This window comes from Chaetodon trifascialis, chromosome 7, assembly GCF_039877785.1.
Source record: "Chaetodon trifascialis isolate fChaTrf1 chromosome 7, fChaTrf1.hap1, whole genome shotgun sequence".
Classification (NCBI taxonomy): domain Eukaryota; kingdom Metazoa; phylum Chordata; class Actinopteri; order Chaetodontiformes; family Chaetodontidae; genus Chaetodon; species Chaetodon trifascialis.
This window is the reverse complement of record NC_092062.1, coordinates 4,961,923-4,988,278: the sequence shown is the minus strand read 5'-3', so window position 1 is coordinate 4,988,278 and position 26,356 is coordinate 4,961,923. Positions and strand designations below refer to the sequence as shown.

Genomic DNA, 26,356 nt, shown 5'->3' with positions numbered 1-26,356 from the left:
AATGCTGGATTATTTCTGACACATGGGCAGGAGGTACAGATGGGTAGAAAAAAAAGTGTTGCCTTGGTGAGCCTTAGTATAGATTCTCAGACTTGTCATCAGATTAGTTTGACATTTCACTTTATTATTCACTTTATTTATTATTTTTGGTCATGATTAAAATGAAGCTAAGAGATGAAATTTAAAAGATTGTTATTTTACAATATTACAAGCATTAGTCAGGCCATAATTAAACTTAGGGGAAAAAGCAAAGGATCTGCCAAGGTAGGAGCAAATAACACAAAGCACAACACGTGTACTGTACTGTACAGTCCTGTAAAGTCACTCACTGGTTAAGATTTGATTGCACTTTATTAATCGCCCAGGGGAAATTCTGCTGCCACAGCAGCAATTACAGGGAGTGCACCAATGGAAGGAGAGAATGGAAGGGAGGAAGTGGAGAATAACTCTATATAACAAGCAAAACACAATGAGCTAAATAAAATATGATAACTTGTCAGTGTGTCTGAGTGAGAGAAAAAGTCCTCGGTCTGGTGTCGTCCACTGATCCAGCGCTCACAGAATCAGCTAACACCCAGCTTGTGCTGTGACCCAGTGAGCACTGCTGGAAACACTTTGGCAAGCTGCTGATCCAAAGCTGTGACAACAAGAGGTCCATCACTGTGCTCAGGTGAAACATCTCACCCTCAGGGAGGAGCTCGTGCTCACCTCCTGCTCCGCACTGCTTCAGCAGTACCAGCCTGAACATCTCAAGTCTTAGACTACTGAGTATTGGATAATGTCTGGGACTTATACATGTACACTGTGTGACTTTCCACCTGTTGTTGTGTACTCGGGCTTTACTCAATACTATGATGATGCTCAGATGACAACAAAATGTGCAGACCAAATCAGGAGGATAGTTATTATATAACGAAACAGAAATATGGCATGAAGGAAATGGTTCAACAGTCCCCTCTGTGGTTGCTTCCTCCTCATTGACCTCAGGTAAGGACCAATACTGTTGTTGTTTAGTCTTTCCAGAGAAGGCAGATTATGTTCTGTTAGTGACCCAGTGCTGCAGTCTGCACGGGACTCCCAGAAGATCAGCTGACAGCAGCAAATTCATCAGCTGCTGATGTGAGCATCAAACCTAAACATTTTAATGGTCAGTTCAATGAAAAAGTTAACTCCTTCATATGGTGGACACGTTTTTTTTTAATAGTGTTTGTTGTTGCAATTAGCAGTTGTGATGATCCTGGTGGCGCGACCCCTTGACCTCTCCCTGCAGAAGTCAGGTCATTAAACTCACCTGGACTGTCTACAACATTTCCATTTCCATACAGCTGTGTGTTTAATTAGCCAGAAAAGCCCCTTTACATTTAGAATACATGCAGTCGGTCATCCTGGTGGTGATAGATGCAGATGTACCAATAATTGGAAGATCTTTCATTGAGATTTATAATCAAGATGAATACATCCTCGAGTGAACTGGGATGAGAACAGGCATTAAATGTAAATTGAGAACTGTGGCAGTCTTAACATAATGAACTGTGGGAGTAGGCTTGTTGGAAAAACAGATCTGCGCAAATCAGTCTGAACAAATATCATTGCAGCCTCCCTTGTGGATGCAAATTCAACATAAGAAGAAAGAATAAAGAAACTGTCTTTAGTCCAGCTGATGCAAGCACGTTGAATTCCCATCATTTAGGCTTTCAAAGGTTTGCGTGAAATGTATTTTCCAGTTGGATGGAACAGAGTTGAAATGACATTTGAAAGCAGCCAGTTGCATATGATGTCCTCTTTCAGTTTTAATCCCCTTCCCTTTGTGCAAACACATAGCTTTTCTGATTAACTCATTTTCATCTGAATGTGATCTGGCTTGATTTGATTTGCTTTCCAGAGCAATTGCCTTTCATATTAATGCGATTACGTTGTAGAACAAAGCGGCCATTATACAGAGACTTATGGCGCTAGTGGAAAAAAGGACCATCACATTGCCATCAGTAACATCCCTACTGAGAGATATGGGTATTAGGAGGGAGAGATAACACACACACACACACACACACACACACACACACACACACACACACACACGGACATGCATCATGACTCTAATCTGGCTTTACTTTTTCTTCTGGCTCGGGCAGAGCACTGCTGTGACTGCAGCCATGAGTGGTGGAAGTGAGAATCCAAAAAGGCGAGGATCTGTTTGTCATTATCAGCCCATTAATGTGTTTGTAAAAGCACTTGTGCTGTTTGCTCTGCATGTGGCAAGACTGTAATCTGAAGTTAGACTTGTCATAAATTCTCATCTTGGCGAAATCCAATTAAGTCTGTATTTAACTCTGGATCCACTTCAGTACAGCCGCGGCCTGGTGTGTATGAAATAATTGCTCTCCGTGTTTTCTTATTTCATTTTACACTCAAGAAGAGAACAGCATGCAGCTGAAGCCGCTCAGCTCCGGCAGTATACACAGTCTGTACAGTAAACCTAATAATAGACATGTTCAATTACACTCATGGTGCTTTAGTGTCTCAAGTGTGTAACAGTGCTGTAAACAATGCTGATGTCTGTTTGCTGTCTGCACCCCACACTGTGGGCTTTGAGTGATACACACTGACTGCAGGGCGTTTTTTCTGCTCCACTAGCATGCCGACATGAGGATGACAGTGTCAGTTTGTCAGTTGGTCTGTCTGTCTGTCCAACACTTCAGTAAGGAGAAAGATGACATGACAGCATGACTGATCATGAAATCGTGGATATTCATGTTCCCCAGCCGAGGCTTCCTCATGCTGCTGGTGGGCTCTTTAGTTTGGGTTGTACCTTCATCAGGTCATCACAAGAATAATCCAAATCTAATGGGCAGATTGACATGAAATTTAATGAACACATTTTTGCTACCAAGAGGATGAATAACTTCCGGTTTTGGCAGTCTGCCATTTGACACCATCCTCGGGACTGAATGTCAGCCTAATGGACAGAATTTCATGAAATTTGCTCAGCAATCTCTTGGTTCCAGTTTTAAAGACCCCATGGCCCTTTCTCTAGCACCATTAATTACATTCCCTCCTCCCTAAAACATTTGCACAGCCATTTTCAAATATTTTCAAACCTGCTTTTTCATCTCTGCTATCTTTTCTGTGAATACTGCTTCACTCTTAGCTGATACTGATAATCCTCCTTCTGCTCCATGTTCCAACTGGTCCTCTTCTTCTTCTTCATGTTTTTTTGCTTGTGTGCACGACACATTTCCTTTTCACCATTCACCACATTTCATCATCCGTATGTTGTTTAGGTGGGTTTGTGCCCCCTTAATGCAAGGCCAGACAGGTTGCATAGATTTTTGGACTGTAAAGTAAATTCCTCCCACACAGTGCTGGTATGATTTCTGTATTCACACACACACACACACACACACACACACACACACACACACACACACACACACACACACACACACACATCTGTAAAGCCAACTGGACTCTTTTTGCACAGATGTTAGACTGAGGGGAAAATATATGGAGACAAACTTATTCTTTGACATAAAACAGATTTCCTTTACAATCCACTGCTGTTTATTACTTTATTCTGAGTCAGTTCTCATCAATTAAACATTCCCCACTTCCATTGTACGACTTCCTATTGAGCTCTGTGGGAGCTCTAATGAAATGTGTATCTGAATAATGGTGAGCAAGTTTGTGTGTGTCGTGAGTGTGTGCATGTGTGTGTGATGTCTTCCCTCTGCTTATTAGAAAAGCTTTGACATTTACCACGGTAAACACATTCATCAGCAGAGACAGATGATTATCTGTTTAATTTTGGAGCCTTACAAGTCGTCGCAGATTTTGTTGTTGCAGCCATCAGGGTGCAGCTGTACAGACACAGCGGCAGTTTGCTGAGTAAAGACCCCCGCCATGTTTCCTCCAGCTTGTTTCTCCATTAACCTTCTAGCTCAGGTCAAGACAGGATTCCATTCATGTATTTCTGGAGAGGAGAGGAAAATGGATGGTAGTAGGTGGTTTGAAGACAATTGTCACGCAAGAGAAATTTGCCATGCAGGATTTATGCTGAATTCAGAGTAAGGACTGCCATTGATGTGATGCATTCATACCCAGCTGACAAACCTTAAAGAATAATCCATAGAAAATCACTTCTGCCTGTGTTGTGTCTCCACACCATAGATGATACACTGCTGCTATGTCATTTGTCACCTCCTCATCACTGAAGCTTTGTTGAAAAGGACTTACAGGGATCTACTGACAAAGTGACACTTTTCATGGGACAGACTTAATATATTCATGCATTTTTTGTTGTTGCCGTATCTTGGGTTTGAGTTTGACACCTGAATCAAAGCTGACTGCAGTGACTGACTCTATAAAAGAGCAAATAACAAACTTTTTATCCACCCTTCAATATAACAGATGGTCATTACTCAAAGAGGTCATGTACAGATCTAAATTCCACAAAACCTGGCGTGCATGGAAACTGATTACTTTTTATGCTTTTAATTAATTTTAGAGCTGTTTTATTCAAAAGAATACTTTCCACTCATCTAAAGTTATAATTGGATAAACTTGTCCAGCTTTCTGAGTGACCCTTGATGTCAGTCTACATTCCAGTTTCGTGACATGAATACACACTCATCAGGAGAAAACAAACACTGTAGAGGATGCATTTGTCATGGCACCATAAAACTGAACGTCCAGTCTCACTCCACCTGGGACCTTTGTTGCCATATTTCTTTCTCCCTCTCATGTTTTGGGCATGTCCCTAAACTGTCACAAAAAACAAACAAACAAACAAACAAACAAACAAACAAACAAAAACACATTTGTCAAACAAACAAACCAAGACATTTGACATCCAGTCATTTGATGTCAGTGTAATTGTAATAATTTGGATAGAAATATGTGATGTATGCATCACATCACATTCCTGTGAAGCTTCCTACCAAAAGGCACAGGATCAGTGTTTTTGTTTCAACAGTGAAACAGTGAATTAGGCACCTTAGTAGCAAATGGGATGAATGATGACCTGAATCCTTTGTTGTTTTTTGTCATGGTTCCAAACCGGATAATTCAACAAAAGGTTAAAAGCGACACAGCAGCTGCTGGTTTTACAAACCGCATCAGTATTGTCCTCAACATTCGGTTCACTCCTGCAGCTAAATGTCTGCAGATGTCCATTAGCTCATCTGTCTTTGCAGTAAGAGCGTGACAAGTAACAGGAGGTGACCTTCAAAATCAATGGCTAGGTTATTCAATACGTTTATACAAAAAGGACGTTACATTAGGAAACAAAATCGCTGAGCAGGAAAAAGATCTTATTCCAGCAAAAGACTCAAATCCACTCAATCATCTACATCTGTGCTAAATTAGAAGGTTATATAGAATGTATACATTTTCCTATACTCAGCATTTTATCTAATTGCATCTTTTCACTGGATTTTCTAATGTGACTTATTCTCATGTTGGTAACAGATCAACAATTAATTATGTTGTTATCAGTTAAGTCAAAGGTTGTTTTCATTTGGTAATTAACTGGAACACATCTGATTTTTAACTATCAAACTATTCTCTTCCCATTTCTCCTATACCATGTGTCTGGTCCCTCACCCGAGCAGTGCATGCATGGACTGAATAGCCTCTATGATTAATGTCCAACACCGCCGACTGCTTTAAGTGATGTCCCTGCCAAATATTTTGCATGTGATAGAATTCAGTGACGCAGAGGAGCAATTTTACACAGTTTGTACTTCAGAGAAGAGGGAATCCGTCTGCATCTCGCAGCCCTGTGGCTTTTTGCCTTGTAGTTTATACAGCAGAGTGTGGCAGCAGCTCCCTGTGTTACTCTGCTAATCAGCCTGTAATCCCTGTGCTGCTGATGTGAGAAGTGATGCTCCATGTGACTCTATCATTTTCTCATCAGTGCTCTCTTTGTCTCTGTCTCGATCGCTCTCTTCGTCTAAATCTCCGTCAGAGAGACTGTTGCTTCTCTGTGATTGGGCCATTGTTCTGACTCGCTCACAGAGCCAGCCCGTTGGGCTTGTTTACATGATTCATGCTTCTAGGCTGCTGGCTAATGCAACACCTTTGTTCTTTTAATTGCTTGCTGTTCCAGCCACAGGCTGAAAGGAATGAATAATTCCACTGCTACAGAATACTAAAATTTCCACCAAGTGAAGAACTTCCTCACTCTGAATAAGAATGTGCCCAGGCAGCTCGGTATGTACACAGCAGCTCCACACACAGGAAGTGCTATTGTGTAAACATCTCATGACGCCTGTTTTGGCAACACTCATGTTTAAAAACATACAACCTGTATAGTCTAAATATCAATAAATAAACACATTCATTTGCAATAGAAGCTGGACAATTACTATAAGAGAACTGGCAACTTCCACATTATTTGTAACCAGATCAGCTGTGGTGGGAGCCAGCGATTTGAAGAGCCTCAGAGAGCCCTAAAAGCAGCATTCACTTTGGCCACTGGGGGCAGTGAAGCACCTGAAATCACAACATATATGATGATATCACCTTATCAAATTGTCTGCAAACTGTTCCCCATTTGCACATCCAGCAGACACAGATCAACACTGTCATGCATGTGGAGTGGTGTTTCTGTCCACCTGATGAATGTAAGTCCAATGTTCACTCACTCAGCTCTGTTTTTATTTCCAGTAACTCCTGAGAAAGGTTATCTTGGATTGGCCATGGTGACTGTGAATTTCTAACAGAGAGCTCTTACAAACCAGGATGTGGAGTTTGAAAGAAGTGGGTACTTACCAGTCAGGGAGAATTTAATGAAAGATGCTTTCAGATTGCATTGTTGGTGTTCATATGTGAGTGTGACCCATACCAAGGGCAAACAAGAAGGATTGCTTTACTTTTCTGCACCAGTTTTTGACCTTTTCTTAAAAGTTGTTTTTGGCAAGTGCCCCAGTTTTATGAAAGTGCTATCCTGAATCACTGAAGTACTCCTTAATTGTCACCCAACCCAGGAACACTGAGAACGAATGGACTGAAGCAGCGCATTTTAGACCACCTTTACTGAAATACCATTTTTTTTTCTAGAATGAAAGATGCTAACATCATGTAGAAATTCTACACATTGGGGCTTTTGCGTGTACCTGCCATCATGCACTGTATGCCATGCTCAGTGGATTCTGTGCTCAGTCTAGAAAGGCCTGGAATCACCAGTGCTCAGTATTATTCCGTGAGCTCGGGAAATCCTGCAGCCTTGCACACATTCAAAAATAATAATACAACATGTAATATGAGAGTTTCAGAGAGCTGCATTGATTAATTAAAGGGGAACATCAAGTTAAATCTCCAGGTCAGAATTCATTCAGCAGGTTGCCGCTGTGCAGGTCTGGTTCAAATCTCTGCTTTGTTGGCCATATCCTATTCGCCTCTGCTGCAGAGTAGATGAAAGCGTGTTAATAGCCGCTCTCCATCTGTTAGATTCTCAAACACGGCAGATCGATAGAGGACGGTGGTGGTGTCTCTGTATCTATGTGTTTCAGGGTTGGAGGTAGGGAGGTGGGGGACTGTGCTCGGTGTTAGCAATGAGGGGAGGCTTGACACGAATAGGAGGCGCCAATAGAATACTGCATGTTGGGTGATCAAACTCCCTCATGGCAGGTGAGGAGGAGGAGGGAAGGTGGAGATGTAGTGTGTGGGGGTCTGAGGATAAATGAGGTGGAGCTGTCAATAAATAACAGCTCTTTATCCTGTCTTAAAGCTCTGTTCATTTCATTACTGTCAGGCTTGTCTGGTGAAAGAGGCCTAGGTTGTTTTCTCTGGCAAGGGGTGAAGTTAGAGAGCTGCCAGGCTGAGGGTGAAGCAGGTCGAGTCAGACTGACATGTACGGCAGGAAGAGATAAAAATGAGACAGGATAAATCACTGTAACAAAAGAAAAGCCTTATGGTGCTAAGTAATATTAGATACAGAGGATTTGCTATAGCTTATGATTTTGAGAATTGACAGCCCTGAATTGAACAGGGGTTATTTCCGCCTCACAAATGGCAGTGTCCCGTTGTAAGGAAACATTTTCACTGCATTCCCCTCGAGAAGCCTGCAGAGCTGGCTCCACTCCGGAGGGAGGGTGGCTGCTATCAGAGACAGACTATTACAGCCCTAAGTATCAGTTCAATAACAAACAAAAGTCAGTCTTTCTTAAGTCAAAGTGTTTCTGGTTTACACAGAGGTTTGGGACTTTGATATCATTCACCCAGAGCTTTCTACAAAGTCTTTTGCTTTCAGGATTCTTTTGGAAGATACATGTTGTAGCCATTGTGACACAACCATTTTTTTCTAAATCCAAATTATCCCATGGCTTTGAGGATATGTAAACATGGATGTGATGAGTGCTCAAGGGCGCCTCAGCTTGGTTTGGGAACCAGCCACCCTCCTACGGATTTACGGAATGAGCCATCACCTCCAAACAGTAGCAGTGTCATGTTTCACAAGTCACTGTCACTTGCAAATTGCAGATACATTTGTTAAACATGAGAGAGAGAAAATTATATCTTATTGTTGCAAACTGCAGCTTTAGTGAAATGGGCCCTGAGATGGTCAACAGCACATGGTGGGTGAAAAACACAACAGTTGAGCAAATGGGTGTGTCATGTGGAGTGTCATCAGTGAGGATTCTTTTAGAAGTGTTTGTGTTTTTGCAGGATTTAAAGTCTTGCTTCGTGATGCAGCTCTAATCAAAATCCTCATGTGGTTCAGTGTGGTTTATGCTGGTCTATGACTGCCAGGACTGAAACTGCCTATATGAAATGGAAATGGTCCTGTTGTTTTGAGAGGCATGAAGTCTTTAGGTTCCAGTAATCTTAAGGTCTGTTTCCTGATTTAAAGGGATGAAACTGCCATACATTTGTACACATACTATTAGATTTAATATCATATGGTATAAGTCATTGTTAAATAGGTGTACCCTTCAATATAAAGAAATCACTATTAGAATAAAGACCAAAAAAGCACAGAAAGGCTTTACATTTTTCCCACATCAAAAAAATAATCTGTCTATTTGCTGCTCTGATCTTAGACAGGTGAGACTCTTGAGCTGTTTGAAGTGGCTTCCTGAATGAACTTATTGAAGAAAAAATATCTCTTGTTGACAAGGCCAGACGCACATTTTGATTAAAGTTTGCTTCATTAAGTTTGTTTGGTGAGGAAAGTTGATTGTGTAGCGATGATACAGTGTACTTTCCCCTAAAGGCCTGCTTTAGAAGGATTTTCTGTTTAGATTGCATTTCATTGCTTCTGACGATTTATCTTTAACTCCATCCCACCCCCACATCTCCCCACAGAAACACAGTCACGCTCACAAATGTGATCATTCCACACTCTTTCTGTGTGGCCTGCAGATCATTATGATTGATCAGTGGGAGACTTCATTGTGCTCGTGTCCTTGGCTACAGAGCCCACTGTGGCCGTCAGGTTCACTCCATCTGAAATCTATATCAAGGAGCTGGACAGGGATCCAGTGGTGCCTGTTGTCAGAGCTACTGCCACAATTACCTTGGAATTAATTTTAAAGCTTGCCTGGAGAACTGGCTTTTGGTATCAATAGAACAAGAATCCCAAGGCCCTGGACTCTGATTAGAGCATCTCTGAACACTCTACATCTCCTACATTTTCTGTAGGTTTGTAGGGCTGTTATTGCTAAGAATTAAGGGCATACATCCAGGAGGCAGTTTTGTAGCTTTTCTGCTGTTTGAAATGGTATTGAATAAGATTTGGTTGTTGGATCGAAGTTGGTCGACTCACTGTTATGAATATTTGCTGGCTACCTTGTGTTATGTATTTGGCAGTCAGGGTCCCCACTCTGCCACCACTAAAAGCCTTCTTATTGACTCTTATTGGCTTCATCATTTAAAAAAGTAGGATTTAATTGATCAGTACTATTTTTTGACCAAATAAGCCATGGAATTTAATGGATGTTTTGGCTACTTTGGGGTGAAACAACAAGCTTTATCACCTTATAAAGCTGATACATTGGACATGTTAGAAGGTTACCTGTTTACACATCCAGCAGACACGGAGGAACATTAACATTCATTTGGACTCATGTTTGTGCCAACCTGATGTATGTAAGTCCAATATTTAGCTGTGTTTTGGTCTCTAGTTATTTATCATCCAATAGCATTTTGAGTATTTCAACTCAGGCCACTACTGAACACTAATTCATTGCCAGTGGTCTGTTTTCCCAAGTATAGAATCTGTATACCTTACTGTGCAGTACTACATTACAATGACCTGTAATTAAATTTGTCAGTATTTGTAAGTTAAGATGAGGCCAGGGATGCTGTGGCTATTAAAGTTGAATTTGTGAATGAATGAATGTAACAGTGAATAACTGAATTGACTAACGTGGATTTACGATGTCATGGCAAATACCTTATTTGCTTAATGGGGTGTGTATTGGTTAAGATGCCCATCAGATGTACTACACTAATGCATCCCTGACACCTACAAACTCCTGAGAGCAATATTTAGCTACTAAATGCTCCACTATCTTTACCAGCTAATCGCAGACTTTGTGTGTACTGGGCGGATAGCATAAGGCAAGTTTATCAGAGCTTTTTTACTGAAAAACTAAGAAAAACTAAAACTAGCAGGGGATCCGCAGAGTTAGTGTTTATTGTGGATTGAGTCATTTTTAATATAAAATTTTTTTGTCTAATTCGGCTTTAAATGTAACAGATGTATGACATTTTAATGTTGCAGTTTGTAGTTTGTTGCAGTCACTTTCCCAAAACTTAGATTCATTTAGCTGTGGTGTACAACTGAACATTACATTACAGTCTGCTTCTCATAATTTGGTTATTTTTCATTGAAACCTGCACTAAACATTCTGCAAACACAAACACACTTATGAATATTCCTCAGTACAGCAAACTAAGCACCTTTTGTTTTTCACACAGTTACTTTAACAACAGATGACAATGTCCCTAAAAAGCACTCATTGCAAATCAATCTGTGTACAAGAGCAAATCAGGAGTGTGTATCTGAATCATACTGTTCACCATCCCAAGAAACATTGATTATAGTAACTTAAAATGGCAAAGCTACTCAAGGGGGGGCTGCCCTGCATGTAAAGTAAAAGAGGCATGTAACAGAAGAAATGGGCCAAAAAAAGATTCTGCTATCATTTTTTGAACATGTATTTAAAAGAAAAAAAAATCATCTAATTGTTTTGGCTTTAATAAGCAAAAACAAAGAAGACTATTGATCATGGCGTTGCTGTTGGTGGCTCATCCCTGATAAAGTGGAGTAATGAATGACTGCAGGTGTTGCCTTTCTGTAATTAATAGACTTATAATTGGACAAATTAATGGGCTGGCAGATGAAATATGGGAGCAGACAAGTGAGGAAAACAGTTGTCTCAAAGGAAGAGACCAATCTGAACTTGTGTAATGAAGAAAAACCTAGTCAAATCACTGGCTCCCTCCCTTTGTCTGCTTCTAGTCAGTCACTTGTTGTTCTGTTGAATCGTTGTCGTCACTCTCAGTTTACAGCGCAAACAGTAACAGCTGATAGAGATTTCTCATTGCTGAGATAAATAGAATCAGTGTAATCCCATTCCGTGTGATCAGATATGAAGTCTAATTCATATCTTGTCTCTTCCATTTCACAGGTTCTTCTGAATCTCGGGGTCGACTGATGCAGCCATGGGCCAATCGCTGGATCTTTGAGAGCAACCTTCCTCCCCCTCCTTCTCCTCCACCACATCCTTTTCCTCTTTACCCTCCGCCTCCTTATCTTCTTTCTTTGCCCTACACAGCTGGAAGTTGAATCCTCTGAACCAGAAATCAGCCATCAACCTATGATACCTTCTCCTTCTTTTCATCTGTAAACCATGACAAGCATTGTTTCTTGGATTCGTGGCCAAGCAAGGTGGCCTCTCCCAGTGCTTCTCCTGTATTTTGCCCCCCTGCTGCTGATGGAGGGTTGGTGCCATGCAGCCCCTTCAGGCCCCGAGTCTGACTCCTGCTCAACCTTAGTCCAGAGCCGTTTTTTCGGCTTCTTCCTGTCATCCTCAGTATTTCCCACCATGCCTTGTTCCTGGACCCTGCAGAACCCTGACCCACGGCGCTACACCATCTTCATCAAGGTCACCAAACCTACGGAGGACTGTGTGCCGTCACAGCTCCGCACCTTCCAGTATGACTCCTTCCTGGAGACCACACGTACCTACCTGGGCATGGAGAGCTTTAATGAGGTGGTGAGGCTGTGTGATACCTCTGCCCCAGTAGCCTTCCTGGAGGCCGGAAAGCAGTTCGTCCAAATGAGGAAAGGACTTCCTCGGGCAGGCACACCCATCACGAATGGCAACGGGGACTTCAAAACAGAGTACCTGGTGGTGGGAAAGCGCAACCCCAGCATGGCAGCTTGTCAAATGCTATGCCAGTGGCTGGAGGATTGTCTGGCCTCTAGCACGTCTAACCGGCCCTGTGGCATCATGCAGACTCCATGTTTGTGCTGGGAGCCACCACCGCAGCTCAGTGAGGGGGATAGCTGTTATCACAATGGAGTTTACCTGGAGAACTGTTTACCCAGAGTGAAAGAGAGTGGAAAAGATGCAGAGATAAATGGTGAGTAGGAAAGCTTTAATCGTTTTTAACTCAGAAAAAAGTTGTAAAATATTATTTGCGAAGGGAACATCATTGTTCACTTTCATCATCGTTCACAGATCAACTGCACAATTTCTAAAAGCATGTGCTAAGATTAACGATTATATCTGTTTTTCTGTAAAACAATAGGGGAAGATGAAGCTCGCTTTCATCAAACAATAGGGAAAAACAGATTCTATTCTAGATATCTTTAGCTGCACTCAGCAAAATGACAGAGAAATGGCATCTTCAGCAGCAATCAAGCCGTGAAAATGTGTATGATTTGTGAAAAGCAAGGATAAATGTGTGACATTGGCTCAAAAGCAAGTGGAGTGCTTTGGCCGAAGTAGAAGAAGAGAAACAGGGACAGAAAGCAGCAAATGGGGTGGGAGGGGGTTTAGGGTTTCATCTGATGGAAGTGAGCTCTGTGACCTTGTGAGGTCAGCACCGTATTCTGTCCCTCCGTGGTCCAGGGAGGGACACTTGATCGGCCTCCGGGAAGCCTGTGGAAGCGGAGGAGAATCAAGTGCTGATATTGGATAGCTCTGGGGATGCTCAGAACAGGGCTGGGGGGGTGGGGGCTGGGGCAGTCATGTAAAGAGAGACAAAAGAGGAAGATAGAAGGAGAGAGGCAGAAATGTGATTGGCTAAGGGCCTGTGGCTTGAAGTCTAATTGTCTGCTGCTTGATCCCGGCTCCCCTTCCCTTCCCTCGGCAGACAGGATGTGGCCTGACATCTCTATCCTGGCTTCGTCATGACTATGGCCAGAGGGATGGAACATTTCTCGGCTCCCCTTTCTCCCCCTAACCTTTCCACCATCTATCTCTCCCTCCTTCCTCTGCTACTTTCAGTCGCTTCCCCTAATCAGCCTGTGGTCTTATTCTCTCGGTCCTCCGCCTCCTCCTCCTCTTAGCCACCATCGTTGCCTCCCCATCTTTCCCTCCCCAGGCTGATAGTGGGCTGATACTGAGCCAGTCGTGGGAAGCCAACCAAGCAGAGAAGATGTTGCGGTGGGTATCTCCTGCCTTATCCTCCTCCAGTCTCCAGAGCGGCTAATATCCCCTCGCCGCCCCAGCCTCCTCTCTGCTACTTATCACACTTATGTAATCCTGCTTATGGTGCTCAACAGCGGGGTGTGGGCTGTTTGTGCCTTAAGGTGTGAAAAATAAAAAAGAAATATACCATCCACTATTGGCTTGTGTAGAGATAGGAAGAGAAGGATGCATTATAGCTTTTCTTCGCCTTATGTGTGCTTCAACCCACACAGGCGAAGCGTCTCCTAGATGATAATCCCAGGTTCAGAATGAACGAGTGGTTTTGGAACCCTCTGATGAGCTCAAATGGAAGAGGCAAGCTGTCTGTGAATATTTGGCTGGATGGGTGACTGGATGGATTGAATTGGTGGATGAAGATAAAAACAGGATGGGGAGACGTAATGGATTCTGTGTGGAAATAGGTCGGGGCGCCTGGCAGTTTTGGCCCACTGTGCAGTGAAGAGGGGATAGAGGGGTGACAGTTGTGAGCGATGAATGAAGGAAAGACAATAGATAGAGACGAGAGAGAGTGAGAGAGGAGAATAAAGGAGACTGAAAAGGCTGACAACAGCTGAGAGGGGGAGTTGCCTGAGGTGGACCGGGCTTGATGAGGATAGATAGTTGTTGCTTGGGTCAGGCAATATGCAGCTGGGCCTATTTGGTTTCAATACCCTCAGTAACAGAGGAGTTCATAGATTACAGTCTGTCTCCCAGCCTCCTTCACTTCCTCTCTGCAGAGGGACTGAACGTCCCGCCCAGTAGCAGACGGAGGGGTGAGACCTGCTGTCAGCACTGCTCTGCTCTTGTCCAGCTCATGGGCCCTGGACAAGGAGTTTGGCTTCTTATAGGCAGTTTGAGAGCTTTGCCTTGTGCTCAGCCTCTGCTCATATGGTTCTTTGTATCCAACTGAGACAGAATGACGCAATGCCATTTTCTAAACCCAGTATCCCTAGTTACACATCTGTATTGGATGATCTGCTCATCACAATTTATGATTTGCCCTTTATGAAGCAAAGTGGGAGGTTAAAGGTGTAGAAGTTGGGGTGGTTGATGCATGTGTAGTACATCTGGCTTCCCTCTGGGAAAGTAGTAGTTTATTTGCATTAAAATGATCATTCCCTAGCGTTGCAGAAACCAAGAATTGGCATTTGAATTGGCAGTTGAATCGTCCAAGAACAACTTCTTATCTGGCGAATGGATCGGGTGTTCTGTCGTGACTTCTGTGTGGGTATTTATGTCATTTTCAGTCTGCAGTAGAGGTGGTGAAGAGCAGCTAATTTAACATTTTTCATGATATTTGAAGAAATATGGTGATTTGCTGCCATAGTATAACTTGGCACAGCCCATCGATGTCTTTCTGATCTTTCGGTTATGGTCGGCATGACATTGATGAATCAATAATTCATGATTCGCTGTTATTAAGTTTATTGAATAGGAATTTATTAATTAATATGCAAAGATGGAATGGCAGTATTAGTGCATCTTCATTATTAATAAATTCCACCCCATAATGGCAGAGGTAGCCCTGTGTGTATGTGGGGTGAATTGTTAGATTAACTGATTGACTTTTCTGAATGATAGGGCACAGTACTAAATGCTGGCCTGTGAAGGTGGTCGACCTTTGGTATGACAGATGGGGTACAGCTTCATTATCTGTTTTACTACGTCAATAAGGTCATCAATAGTAAGATCTTAAAGTGTATTGATTATAATGTGACCTTTTGATCAAATTGAAAGGATGAAAGGATGCAATCACATGCTTTTAAGTGTTTTTATCAATAGGGTTAAGAGTCTTAGTGCACCTGAATAGCAGGAAGTTTGGGGGAACTAAAATCAAATGTTACTAAAAATAGTAAAATGTTTGCAAGAAATTCAAAAATAGGACATGTTCATATTTCACATGTCCATAGCTCACTGTTTGAACACCTCTCCTGTGCTGTGTAAGAAATCTTTAACCTTTAAGTTGAGAGGACTTGGTGATTTCAGGGCTATTTTTGGACTGTTCTGACATTCAAATGGTGAAAGTTAAAGGTTTTGGGAGAACATATTGGCTGTTGGCAGCTCCAGTCCAGAAATATTGTTCATGAAAATCCATTTTGGTGGACTTCCAATGCACACTTGTGCATGTGTGTGGATGTGTGTCACGAAATGTGGTGTAGCACGGAGCCGGAAAGGATTCATTTGTTAGCCCTAGGTGGACAGCAGGGGAGGCAGTGAGTGATTCAAGGATGGACGTGTGGGGATGAGAAAGCACACGACTGAATCTGAACAAAAGAGACACGATTGTGATAGCACCAGAAATGACTGACAAAGTGAAGGTGAAGGAGGACAGACACAAATTACTCACAATACCATGGTATCATCTGGGTCGTGCCCGTGGTTGCACATGACGCACTCTCACTTTCAGCTTTGCGTTTTTTTTCAAGTGTGGAATATTAAATAAAGCTTGGAAAATAAACAAACAAGGACTCAGTGTCACAGACTAAAAGCACAGTCGTTGGCAGCGTCATCTCAGTGTCTTTCTGCGTGGAATTTGTATGTTCTTTACATGTTGGAATGGGACGTGCTGATTGGGTGAATATGCAGTCTTTTGCAGTCAGTCTGGCCAACTTCAAAAGCTCCTCCAAATGCGGTCGACAATCACAGATTCCCATTGGCTGATTTTTTTCACTCGTGTACCCATCACAGCCCTCCCACCGTGTGCTGTGCACGGATCAGTTTTTGTCATGAACCTGGTAATCCACCATGTGAACTAGCCATTGAAAAAGCCCCTGCAGGTTGTATGGAAGCCTGTATATGTTGTTAATCACAGGTTGTTATGAAATAAATAATGAAAAAATGTGGATATGCTCACCCTCAGTATGATAGACGATTCACCATGTGTTGAAGTAAACCTTGGCTTTCAGACAGCAACACTTAGATCAAGGAATTGACCCTTTATAGCAAATGGTTTTACAGTGATACTTTGTGGCAAAGGCTCCAAGCTGCAGTGAGTACTCTGCTGGAGAACTAATTTCCCCTTAATAAACACACGAACATTAGATATTAGTTAAATAAACAGAGAGAGCAGTTGGTCAAGGGAGCTGCAGAGGCAAATCAGAAGAGTCAGCGAGGGTGTTTTTAAAGACCCCTGGGTGAAAATGATTGGACGTTATCAATATGTTCTTCAGTGCTTTGCCCAAACATGTCCCAAATGTTTACACTTCATCGAATTTCAGTCAAAAACTGTGACCTGCCTTGTCTCTTGGTGCAGGTTCAGTTTGGCCTCTGAAATTTAAGGGAGGATTCAGGACTTCTTCCATGTTTTTTAGGAGTATGTTCACGCTGATATAGGCTCATAAAAATAAGATTCATTTGGTAAGAAACTGAAAATATGAAACAATTATAGATGAATTAGGCCTAAATATTTATTATTATTATTTGAAAGTCCGGCCCTCGCGGTATCTGCTTTAAAAAATTCTGGCCCTTGGACAAATGCAGTGGAGGATCGCTGTCATATCTCGTGTTATGAATAGGCTACAGTACATTATGAAGTGTAATGTTTCCTATTTCAAAATACATTTTCTATTAATTAATCATTCATTAACATATCATTGACATAGCTCTTGTCCACAGAATGAATGAGTGTGAATGAATGTGATTTTAATGTGGCTGATTTGCTTATTGTTGACAGTGTTGTCATGGCGACGTTAACTGCTGAGCTGCAGAGTTCACACATTAGCGTTACGCCAGAGAATTTTCAGCTCCTAAATCGCAGATACAAAACGTGTCTCCTTTTCTCGGGTACACAATAACTAGTGGAAGTGTAGCTGTAAGAATATGTCTGAGTCAGAAATAAATATGGACGAACTGCGTGAGCCTTGTCTGCCTCGGTTTCATGCTGGCCTCACAAGAGATGTGACATTAATTAATTGCTAAATATTATTTTATTATCACCTCTGACCTTGAATAAAAATCAGATACGTTTGAAAACATCTGCCAAAGACCCAGCTCTTAATGTACACACACTGACGTGTTTGTTTAAGCACACCAGTCGTGCGATAGACTGTGTGGGGTGTACCATGACTCTGTCCCAGTGCATGCTGAGGAATATCAGGATGAGGGGATGTAGAAAATGGAGGCTTGGAGGCAGAAGTCTCTGCTGTCTGTCTATTCTGCTGATCGTGGTTCTCTGGAGACTCTTTGCTATAGTTACTGGTGCTTGAACAAACAAAGATGATCTTGTCTAGTCCTCCTTTGACAGGAACTGCCAACCCACCACACAGTATACATATTTCTTTTTCTATCATCATATTGGACCCTTGGGAATATTTCATCTCATGAAGCACTGAATGTTCTTTTCCTCTTTTCTTTTCCCAGAGCTTTCTTTTTGTTGCTTCCAGTTTTCTTGAATACTGATTCAGGACAGTGACAGTGATGCAGCTGTCAACAAGCTATGACTAGTTGGCGTGTGTGTGTGTGAATGTGTGTGTGTTGTAAAGGTCGCTGTCATGGGTTGTTGGGCGAGAAGAACTGTTAATGACCAATGTGTCTACTTTTTGTTTGTGTTTGCGCCACTGACACAATCAGTGAGCTTTGGTGACTACTGTCCCAACATGTAGAGTGTGACTGATGCATCATCTTGACACACACACACACACACACACACACACACACACACACACACACACACATTACTTTCAGTATAAATACACACAGCTCAAGAAAACAATTACAAAACAAGTTGATAGCAGAAAAATACCATAATAAAGTTCCTTGAAAAGAATGTGATTATTCACGATTCTTAAAATATATGATTTAAACTTGAGTTAAATATGATTCCAACTTTGGTCTCCTGTGGATAAAGTGTTCCACATATTGAGGCCTAAACAGGGAAAGACACCAATCCATAAAAGAGGTGAAAGAAAAGGGCACCTTACAATTCCCCAAAGACACACAAGAAACCCTGGAGGTTTAAAAAGGTCACTGATCACACGAGGACCACTGTTATTTAGGTTTTTATGGATAAGTTTAATATTTAGCAGTTTTTTTGTTGATATAAATAGGTTGGACAAAATGTTACAGAACAGAACAGCTACAACCATAAAGACACAGTGGATATAGGTCAAAAATCATTTTTATATTAGAATATAATCAGTCTCATTTCTCCTCATGTAAAATACTAGATTCTTTGATGAGTCATGTTGAACTCAGGGCATATCCAACCAAATGGTATTTAAGCTAACTAGCCACTCTCCCACCTAAAAAAGAAAAAGAAAAAAACACATTCTGCTGTAGGTTTTTGGGTCATGGTAGCAGGCAGAGCAGTATCTAATTCCTTCGTTTCTTCCTCTTCCTCTTCCAGCTGATCAAACAAAACAGGTGAGGAGGTGTGGGTGGAGGTCCTCTATGGCTCTGCGTCACTCTGTTTTGCACCAAAGCAGTTGTGTTAAATGTTGTATAAAAAATCAGTTTTCCTCAAAAATATAAAGAGGCTTTAACTGCGTGTCCCCTCTGCACACTCATGGTAAACCAACACGGGTGTTTTGAGTTAAATTGCTTCATTAGACCTCTTCTCAGGTCTGCGTGGCTCTGCATAGATTGTGTTTGACTGACATCTCCCTCACCCTGTTAGTTTTGCGACGCTTGTTACACTTTAATAATTGCTATTGGAGCTGGTGTCTGCTGACCTCATGTGACTCCCTGCAGAGCGCCCACCTTCAACCTGAGCTGAGATTGAATCAGCCAGGACAACTGAAAACTCTGTCTCTCTCTCTCTTTCTCTGTACTCTCTCAGAGGCAGTTTTGCCTGTTCCTTCTGCGTCACACAAATCATAGGGCCCTATGTAGATTTTTGTAACTCTCAAATATCTGTTTTGGCCTCAAAATCATCATTTGGGCTGTTCCCACTCGACTCTTTGCTGGCCTCAGACCAGCTGGACATCCATTATGCTGATAGTTCTGAAGGCAGTAGAACAAGGATAGCTGGGTACATGCAATAGACTGACAGCAGGGGAAATAGGACCTTTTTCCTTTTGAGCTTTAACTGTACTGCCCTCACTTGGCCAGACAGTTCTGGGAATGCCAGAACAGTGTTGAGATACATCATTTCACAACTTTGATCACAGTTTAATCACTGCTGTCTGACATATTGATTGTGATGGAAAGGTATAGAAATAATAAAAGACCAGACTGATACATGGTGTAAAAAAAGTGACAGCATCTGGAAAGAAGAAGGAAGAAGTGCTCATAAACCCTCCTGACTTGCACTTTTTTTCTCCAGTTGCTGGCAGCTGGCTGAGGCTGAGGAAGATGAATGTGAGTGCTGTGTCTCTCCCTGCAAGCCTCTGCCTGGCTGGACCACATTGTTGCTAAACTAAGGGATTTCCAACACGCCTCCATAAGGAGCACTGAGGAATCCTAAAAGCCAGTCTAATGCATTAGCTCCTCTTCACACTCATATGCGTGGACACACGCACCTGCGTGCACACACGAATGCACTGTGTACAGCAGTGGCACACACACATGGTGAAATGTCACACCAGAAAATGGCACATACACTGGTGCAACCACGCAGTGGTCCCTCGTGACTGAGTGTGGGTGGCTGACTGAGGGAGAGAATAAAGCTGATTTTGTGTGTGTGTATGTGCGAGCATGTGTAGAGGGTGAGGTATGGTGTTCACCACAGGGGGCGCCGTGTGGGCAGGAATAAACTGAAAAAAGATGGCAGTTAGTGCGATATGCTGGTGTAGAGGTCATTCTGCCCGCAGGGAGCCTCACAGCCTGTTTGGGAAGTTTTCATATGGAGTTTGTTCTTCAGGGATAAGGGCAGGGTGTACAATGAGCAGACCTGCATGGTCCTATTTGTGGTCAGGACATGGTCACCTCATTAATGATCAGTGTAAAAAATAGAGATTGATGGCTGTGATCACAGTTCATTCTTTCCAAGTCAAATCAATCTGATTGACATTTCTCACTGATGTATTTAAATAAGTGCTAAATAAATGATGGGAGAAGGATTCTGATGCGCAATATTTCCCCGTGGGTAAACTTTTTAAAAGGATGGAGCTGTGTTAAGCATTTGGCATCATTGCTGCTTTAATGCTGTGTGTCTGTTGAAGGAACTGCTTGATCAGAATATACCGCTTTTGTAGTTGTCACACAGGAGAGGCGGAGAAGGGCCAGCAATCAGCCTGTAGCCACACATGTGGAGTCAGAGATCAGTACGAGCTGTACAGATAGGACAAAAGACAGAGCTACAGAATATACATGGACACTCGATTTTTCTGTATGCCAGTTTTAATTTTACATTTTAGTTTAAATCATATGGATTTAAAAATGCATCACTCTTTCCATTATTTGATGACAGTTTTGGACTGTTTGGTGCAGTAACTGGCGAATGAAATACAGTGCGATTTCTCAATGAGGTATTTATTGCACAACTGCAAATATGTTGAATTATTATTACTAATATTTTATTTTTTTAATCTAAAACGTCATCAGCCCCTGTGAACTTACAAGCATTCTTTCTTGGGTCACCCCTTAAGGTGTTTTCAGGTTGAACATGCAGCAAAATTCTGCCGCACACAGTCCCTCCCAAAAAAATTTAAAACAATACAGCATGGTATGTATGGTGTGTTCAAAACCTTTCGACATACAGGCAAAAAACCCAAACAACTGACTACTGTGTTCTCCAGGGATGACAGTTGTCAGTTGGTCAGCCAGTCCACCTCTTTGGTGACGATAGGCTGAAATGCTGCATCATCGGTGGGAGATGGGTTACCTGGAAATTGTCGACAGACAGCAAATCTTAATGACTAACGTGATCACCGACTTTTTCTATAGCGGCAAATGTGGTTGACATTTGTGGTTTTGAGTGGAACGTCTCAACAACTATTGGATGAACTGGCATTCAATCTTGTCCATCTTCCCCTGAGGATGAACTGTGATGACCTCTTACCTCTTCATCAAATACCATCATCAGGTCAAAATGTCAATTTGACCAAAAGTTTAGTTTATGACTAAATACCTGCAAAACTCAGCTGCACTATGGGTTACTGCTGATAAGTAAATGTTAGCATGCTAACATGCTAAATTAAGATGGTGGACAAGGTAAGCATACCTCCTAAACATCATCATTGTAGAATTGTCATTGGGAGCATGTTAGCATACTGACGTATACTGACGTGAGTGCAGCATCCCAGAGCTGCGAGCAAGACTGTAGACGTTGCGGGCAGTGTCCACACTGCTTATGAAGTTTCTGGCCTTTCTGGCCAGCTCCACCTGTTCTGTCAAAGGACTCACTTGTGTGAGTGTGAGTGTGAAGCGAGTTGAGGAATTGTCTGTCTCCTTCCTCGAGGCTGCCCATCAGTGGACGGCCTATCTCAGGTCCCTTTCCACGCAGCCTGAGGGTTTATTAAACATTCATGCTTTAATTAAGCAATTTTACCGCTGCTACTTACCGGGTGATGATAAAAGCACTGCTGCAGGATGAGCACGGTGAGCTGACAAATGTCTGTGTGTGTGTGCAAAAGTGTCCTGCGTGAGAGGCCATTAATTTCCTGCCATAAAGAAAAGTGAAAGGATTAGAGAAAAGACAAGTTGAACTTTTTTTACCTCCCTCATCAGTCATGTGTGACTGCAGGAGAATGGTCGGCGGATGATGTTAGGACGCGATAGGGATTCCTCTGTTTCCTGACAGGCACCTTGTCACTGTTTGCCTGTTCACTCTTTCTCTCTTCTCTCTCCTCTATTTTACACTTCATCACACACTTTTCTGGGTGGAATCGGGGAGTCTAGGAGATTTGAAACCCTTTTCCCCCACGGTAAAGTGCTCTATTATTGAGAGACTGCGTTGTGTCTTCGAAGGGTGAAATTGTGTGCATCTGTGTGTGTGCGTGTGCGCGTCAGAGAGAGAGAGAAAGCGCACAAGTGAGACAATAGAGAATTAGAGTGTGTGTTTGTGTTGCCAGTCTCCTTGGCTGTGAGGACATTTAATGTTAGTGCGACTGTCTCACTAACGTTCGAAGGTTTGATGACTTGGACAATGAAGATGAATTACTCGGAGCACACCGAAATGTACAAGTTTACTGCTGTCGTGCGCCAGAACTGGATGGAAAAACTGTCAATATAAGTGTGTGTGAGCGTGTGTGTTGTTGCTTCTGCGAGCCTCTGTGTCCTTGTTAAGAGCAGGCGGTGGCTCTGTGGGACGGCTGTAAAGGCTGCTCTCCTTGGCAGTATCACCTGGAATGACACCCAGAGGTGACACACTGTCAGAACACTCACCCACAAAAGACATTGGACACACACACACACACACACACACACACACACACACACACACACACACCACACACACCCACAATAAGCTGAGCAGATCTTGGCCAAAGCCTGCCAGGTCCACGAAAAGAACTCATTAGTGCAGACATTTTCTATGTGCTCTTCTAACAACACACAAACAGACACACACACACACACACACACACACACACACACACACACACACACACACACACACACACACACACACACACAGTCTTGTTTCCATCATTTTATCATTTTGGGGACGTTACACAGACTTCCAGTCAATCCCTGGAGAGGAGACTTACCCCAGCCAAAACAATATCCACTCCTGGCCTAACCCAAAGCTTTACCCTAACCTTAACCTAAACATAACCTTACCCAAACCATAACTCAAGCCTAAAAATGAGTGACTTATGTTATGGGGACTTGTGATTTGTGTCGCCACAACATGAGTAACAACATGAGTAACAGACGACCACGTACATGCAAGCAGAAAATATACAGACACACTCCAACACACATGCATCAGTTTACATATTAATGGATCACTATCTAAAGCTAAAGTCCACCTTAAATCCCATTAACTCTCTAAAAATGAGCTCTTCTTCTGATGTGTTCAGAACAGACTGAAGCAAAATAATGGATAATGATGGATGGGACATGCCGATTATTGAGAAACCATTATGATTGCTTGTGTAATTATCAAGAGTTACCCACATGTACCACATCAATACATGATAAAAGACGTAGAAAGACTGTAGAAAGACCAATGGAACCAGAATATATGGTATTTGATTCAACATTACAATTGGAATTTGTCATGTGGACATGAACATTTTTAGATATTAAATGATTAGCTGTGACTGTACTTTGTTGTAAATCGTAATGCAATTACAGCTGCTTTTTGAGAGATTTTCATTTTTCATTTCCATGGCAGACTTATAATTATCACTTAAAAATCTCTTGCACATCCATTGGAGAGAACCACACCAGTCATGCACCCACATCACTCTGAATCTGACCACATTCACTGGGTAATATCTAATGTATATCAGTGATGAAAGTGTGGAAACGGGAAACATTGTGCGGCCCAAAGAACAAAATAACAGCAGTAACATTGCAAGAAGACACATGAAATGACACTGATGTTCATAAATCTATTGCCTGATGCAAAAGTACTCATCACTTTCTTTAGGAGAGGTGCCCGTTCATGTTCGTGTCAGTTTCATAGTCAAATTTCAAATTGGGCTGTTGTTTACATGTTGGATAGATAAATGATTTGGTTCTTACCTCTTTTGGTAATAACAAATACAAATACAAATACAAATACAAATGTATGACTGTTTTTATTCATTGCTTGATTATAGATGGAAATGGAATATCCAACATCAGTCTCACATACAAGCTCATGACTGTTCCTTTAGGGGTAATTCCAGCATTTTCAAACCTTGGCCCAATTTTACAACTAATAGGTACAAAAATGTAAGACTGGTCCAGTGGATCACCTCAGCAGGCATTTGGGAAACAGGCTGCAATGTACTCTGTGGGAGCAAATGTGGTTGTCAGAGTATGTCCACTGTGTTGTTGTGTGTGCACTTTTTTTTGCCAATGGCAGGCTCAGATTGTTATTTTAAGTGCCTGCCAACATTATAGAAAGGATAGCTTCAGAGATAGACCTTTATGTTAAAGAGCAAGATACTTTTTAACCAGAAACAGTGGAAATATTGCTCTGCTTAAAGCCACTACACTCCTTTGACAAAAACAGTAATTTTACCTGACAGACCACAGGGGTTTCTGGTGTACTGCAGCCTCCATCTTTGTCTGTCCATAGTCTGTCTGTGTTAGTGTGAGTTAGTTTGGATCCGAACTAATATGTAAAAATTGTTGACATTACCTAAAATTATTACCTATGTGCCTTGATAAATAAAGTGGTGAAATTAAATTCGGAAGAAAGGTGGTTAAATTCAAGCTTTTTTTCTCTTAGAAATAGGTCATTAAAAAGTATCAATAATTATCGGTATCGACATGAAAATATTTTATTATGATACATTTTTCTAGCTAAATTGTCCAGCCCTACTGTAACATCAATTAGATCTAAGAAGATACTGTCTAGTATCATGGCTCTAGGGATAGCAGTATTGTATGTCCAGTATGTTAGTCTGTCTGTTAGCCCAGTGCTTTGGTCCTGACCAAAATGTCTTGAAAACTAATGAGTGAATTGCAGTGAAATTTTGTACATTCATGGTTCCCAGATGATGAATCCAGATTACGTTAATGAAGCCCTGACATTTCATCTTACACCGCCAAAGTTTGCAGATATTGCGTAAAATATCTCAACCTGGACTGAATACTAATTAATGATTCCCAAAGGATAAATTCTATTGACTAAAGGGGTACCCGGTGCAACCCAGTGTGACAAGTTGGGAGTGAGAATGTGTCGTCCCCACAGTAGTGCAGCTGCAGAGGGCTGGGATGTTGATTACATACCGTAATGCTCCCCCATGCAGCCCACTAATCTGAGATAATGGGATTAGAGACACATGTGCGTAAAGGCAGCAGATCTGCCAACGCATCAGCTTCTGTCTAGCACGTTTCAAACTGAATGAGTCAGGGAGAACTCAGACACATCACGCAGATAGAGACAGTTGAAAGTAAATGATAAACTGACTACATTTACATTGAGCTTTTCTGGCCTTATGAACCACTCAAAGCGCTTTACAACACAAGTCAGCTTTCAGTCATTCACACACATTCATGCATTGTTGGCAGAGGCTACTATGCAAGGTGCCACCAGCTCTGAAGCGACAACCATTCACTGATGGGACAGAATCTCCAGCAATTTGGGGTTCAGCATCTTGCTCAAGGACACCTCAACATGTAGCCCCCCCCCCCCCCCCCCCCAGGCTGCTTTAGTAAGGACAAAACCTTAGCATGTGGGGCTAGTGTGTGCCAGGTGAGCTATCGGTAAGTTTCTCGTGTAGTGTACATGGATGCCGTGTGGAGGCTCCACTCCTGCTGCAATGTAGGCATGTGTGATGGTATCACACTCATGAACACCCTCTGCAAAGAACTAACGGACAGCTTTAGTGTCTGCTGTGTGCAAAGCATCCCAGGACAAGCATGCACTGAGCAGAATGAGTCTTATGCTTCTTCTCTCTCATTTTTGTGAGGTGGGGCAAGAGGAGGAGGAGTTTGTCAGGACTTTGGATGTAAATGAGAGATTGGCTAGAAAGTTGATGCGCTCCTGTCCTCTCTAATAGAAATACAGGCGAGTGAGACCGACAGCGCTCATAGGTCATTCTCTTAGCCAATGTCAGAGCAAGGAGGAGAGCTGTTTTAATAGATAACATGTTGAGAGAGATCTGGGCTATTGGCTCAAAAGGGGAACCCCACAGAGCACGCAAGATGTGGTGCTGCAAGCACGCAAC

General features: G+C 42.3%; 1 protein-coding gene across 7 annotated transcripts in view; it reads left to right on the top strand.

The window, feature by feature from the left end:
- The window catches only part of adgrb1a (adhesion G protein-coupled receptor B1a), a 160,021-nt gene that overhangs the window by 29,654 nt on the left and 104,011 nt on the right, over window positions 1–26,356 (top strand). For all 7 annotated transcript variants that reach the window (XM_070965714.1, XM_070965715.1, XM_070965718.1 and 4 more), the window contains one exon: window positions 11,637–12,594. In XM_070965714.1, the coding sequence (XP_070821815.1) occupies window positions 11,859–12,594 (736 nt within the window). In that variant the 5' untranslated portion in view covers window positions 11,637–11,858. The remainder of the gene's footprint in view (window positions 1–11,636; window positions 12,595–26,356) is intronic.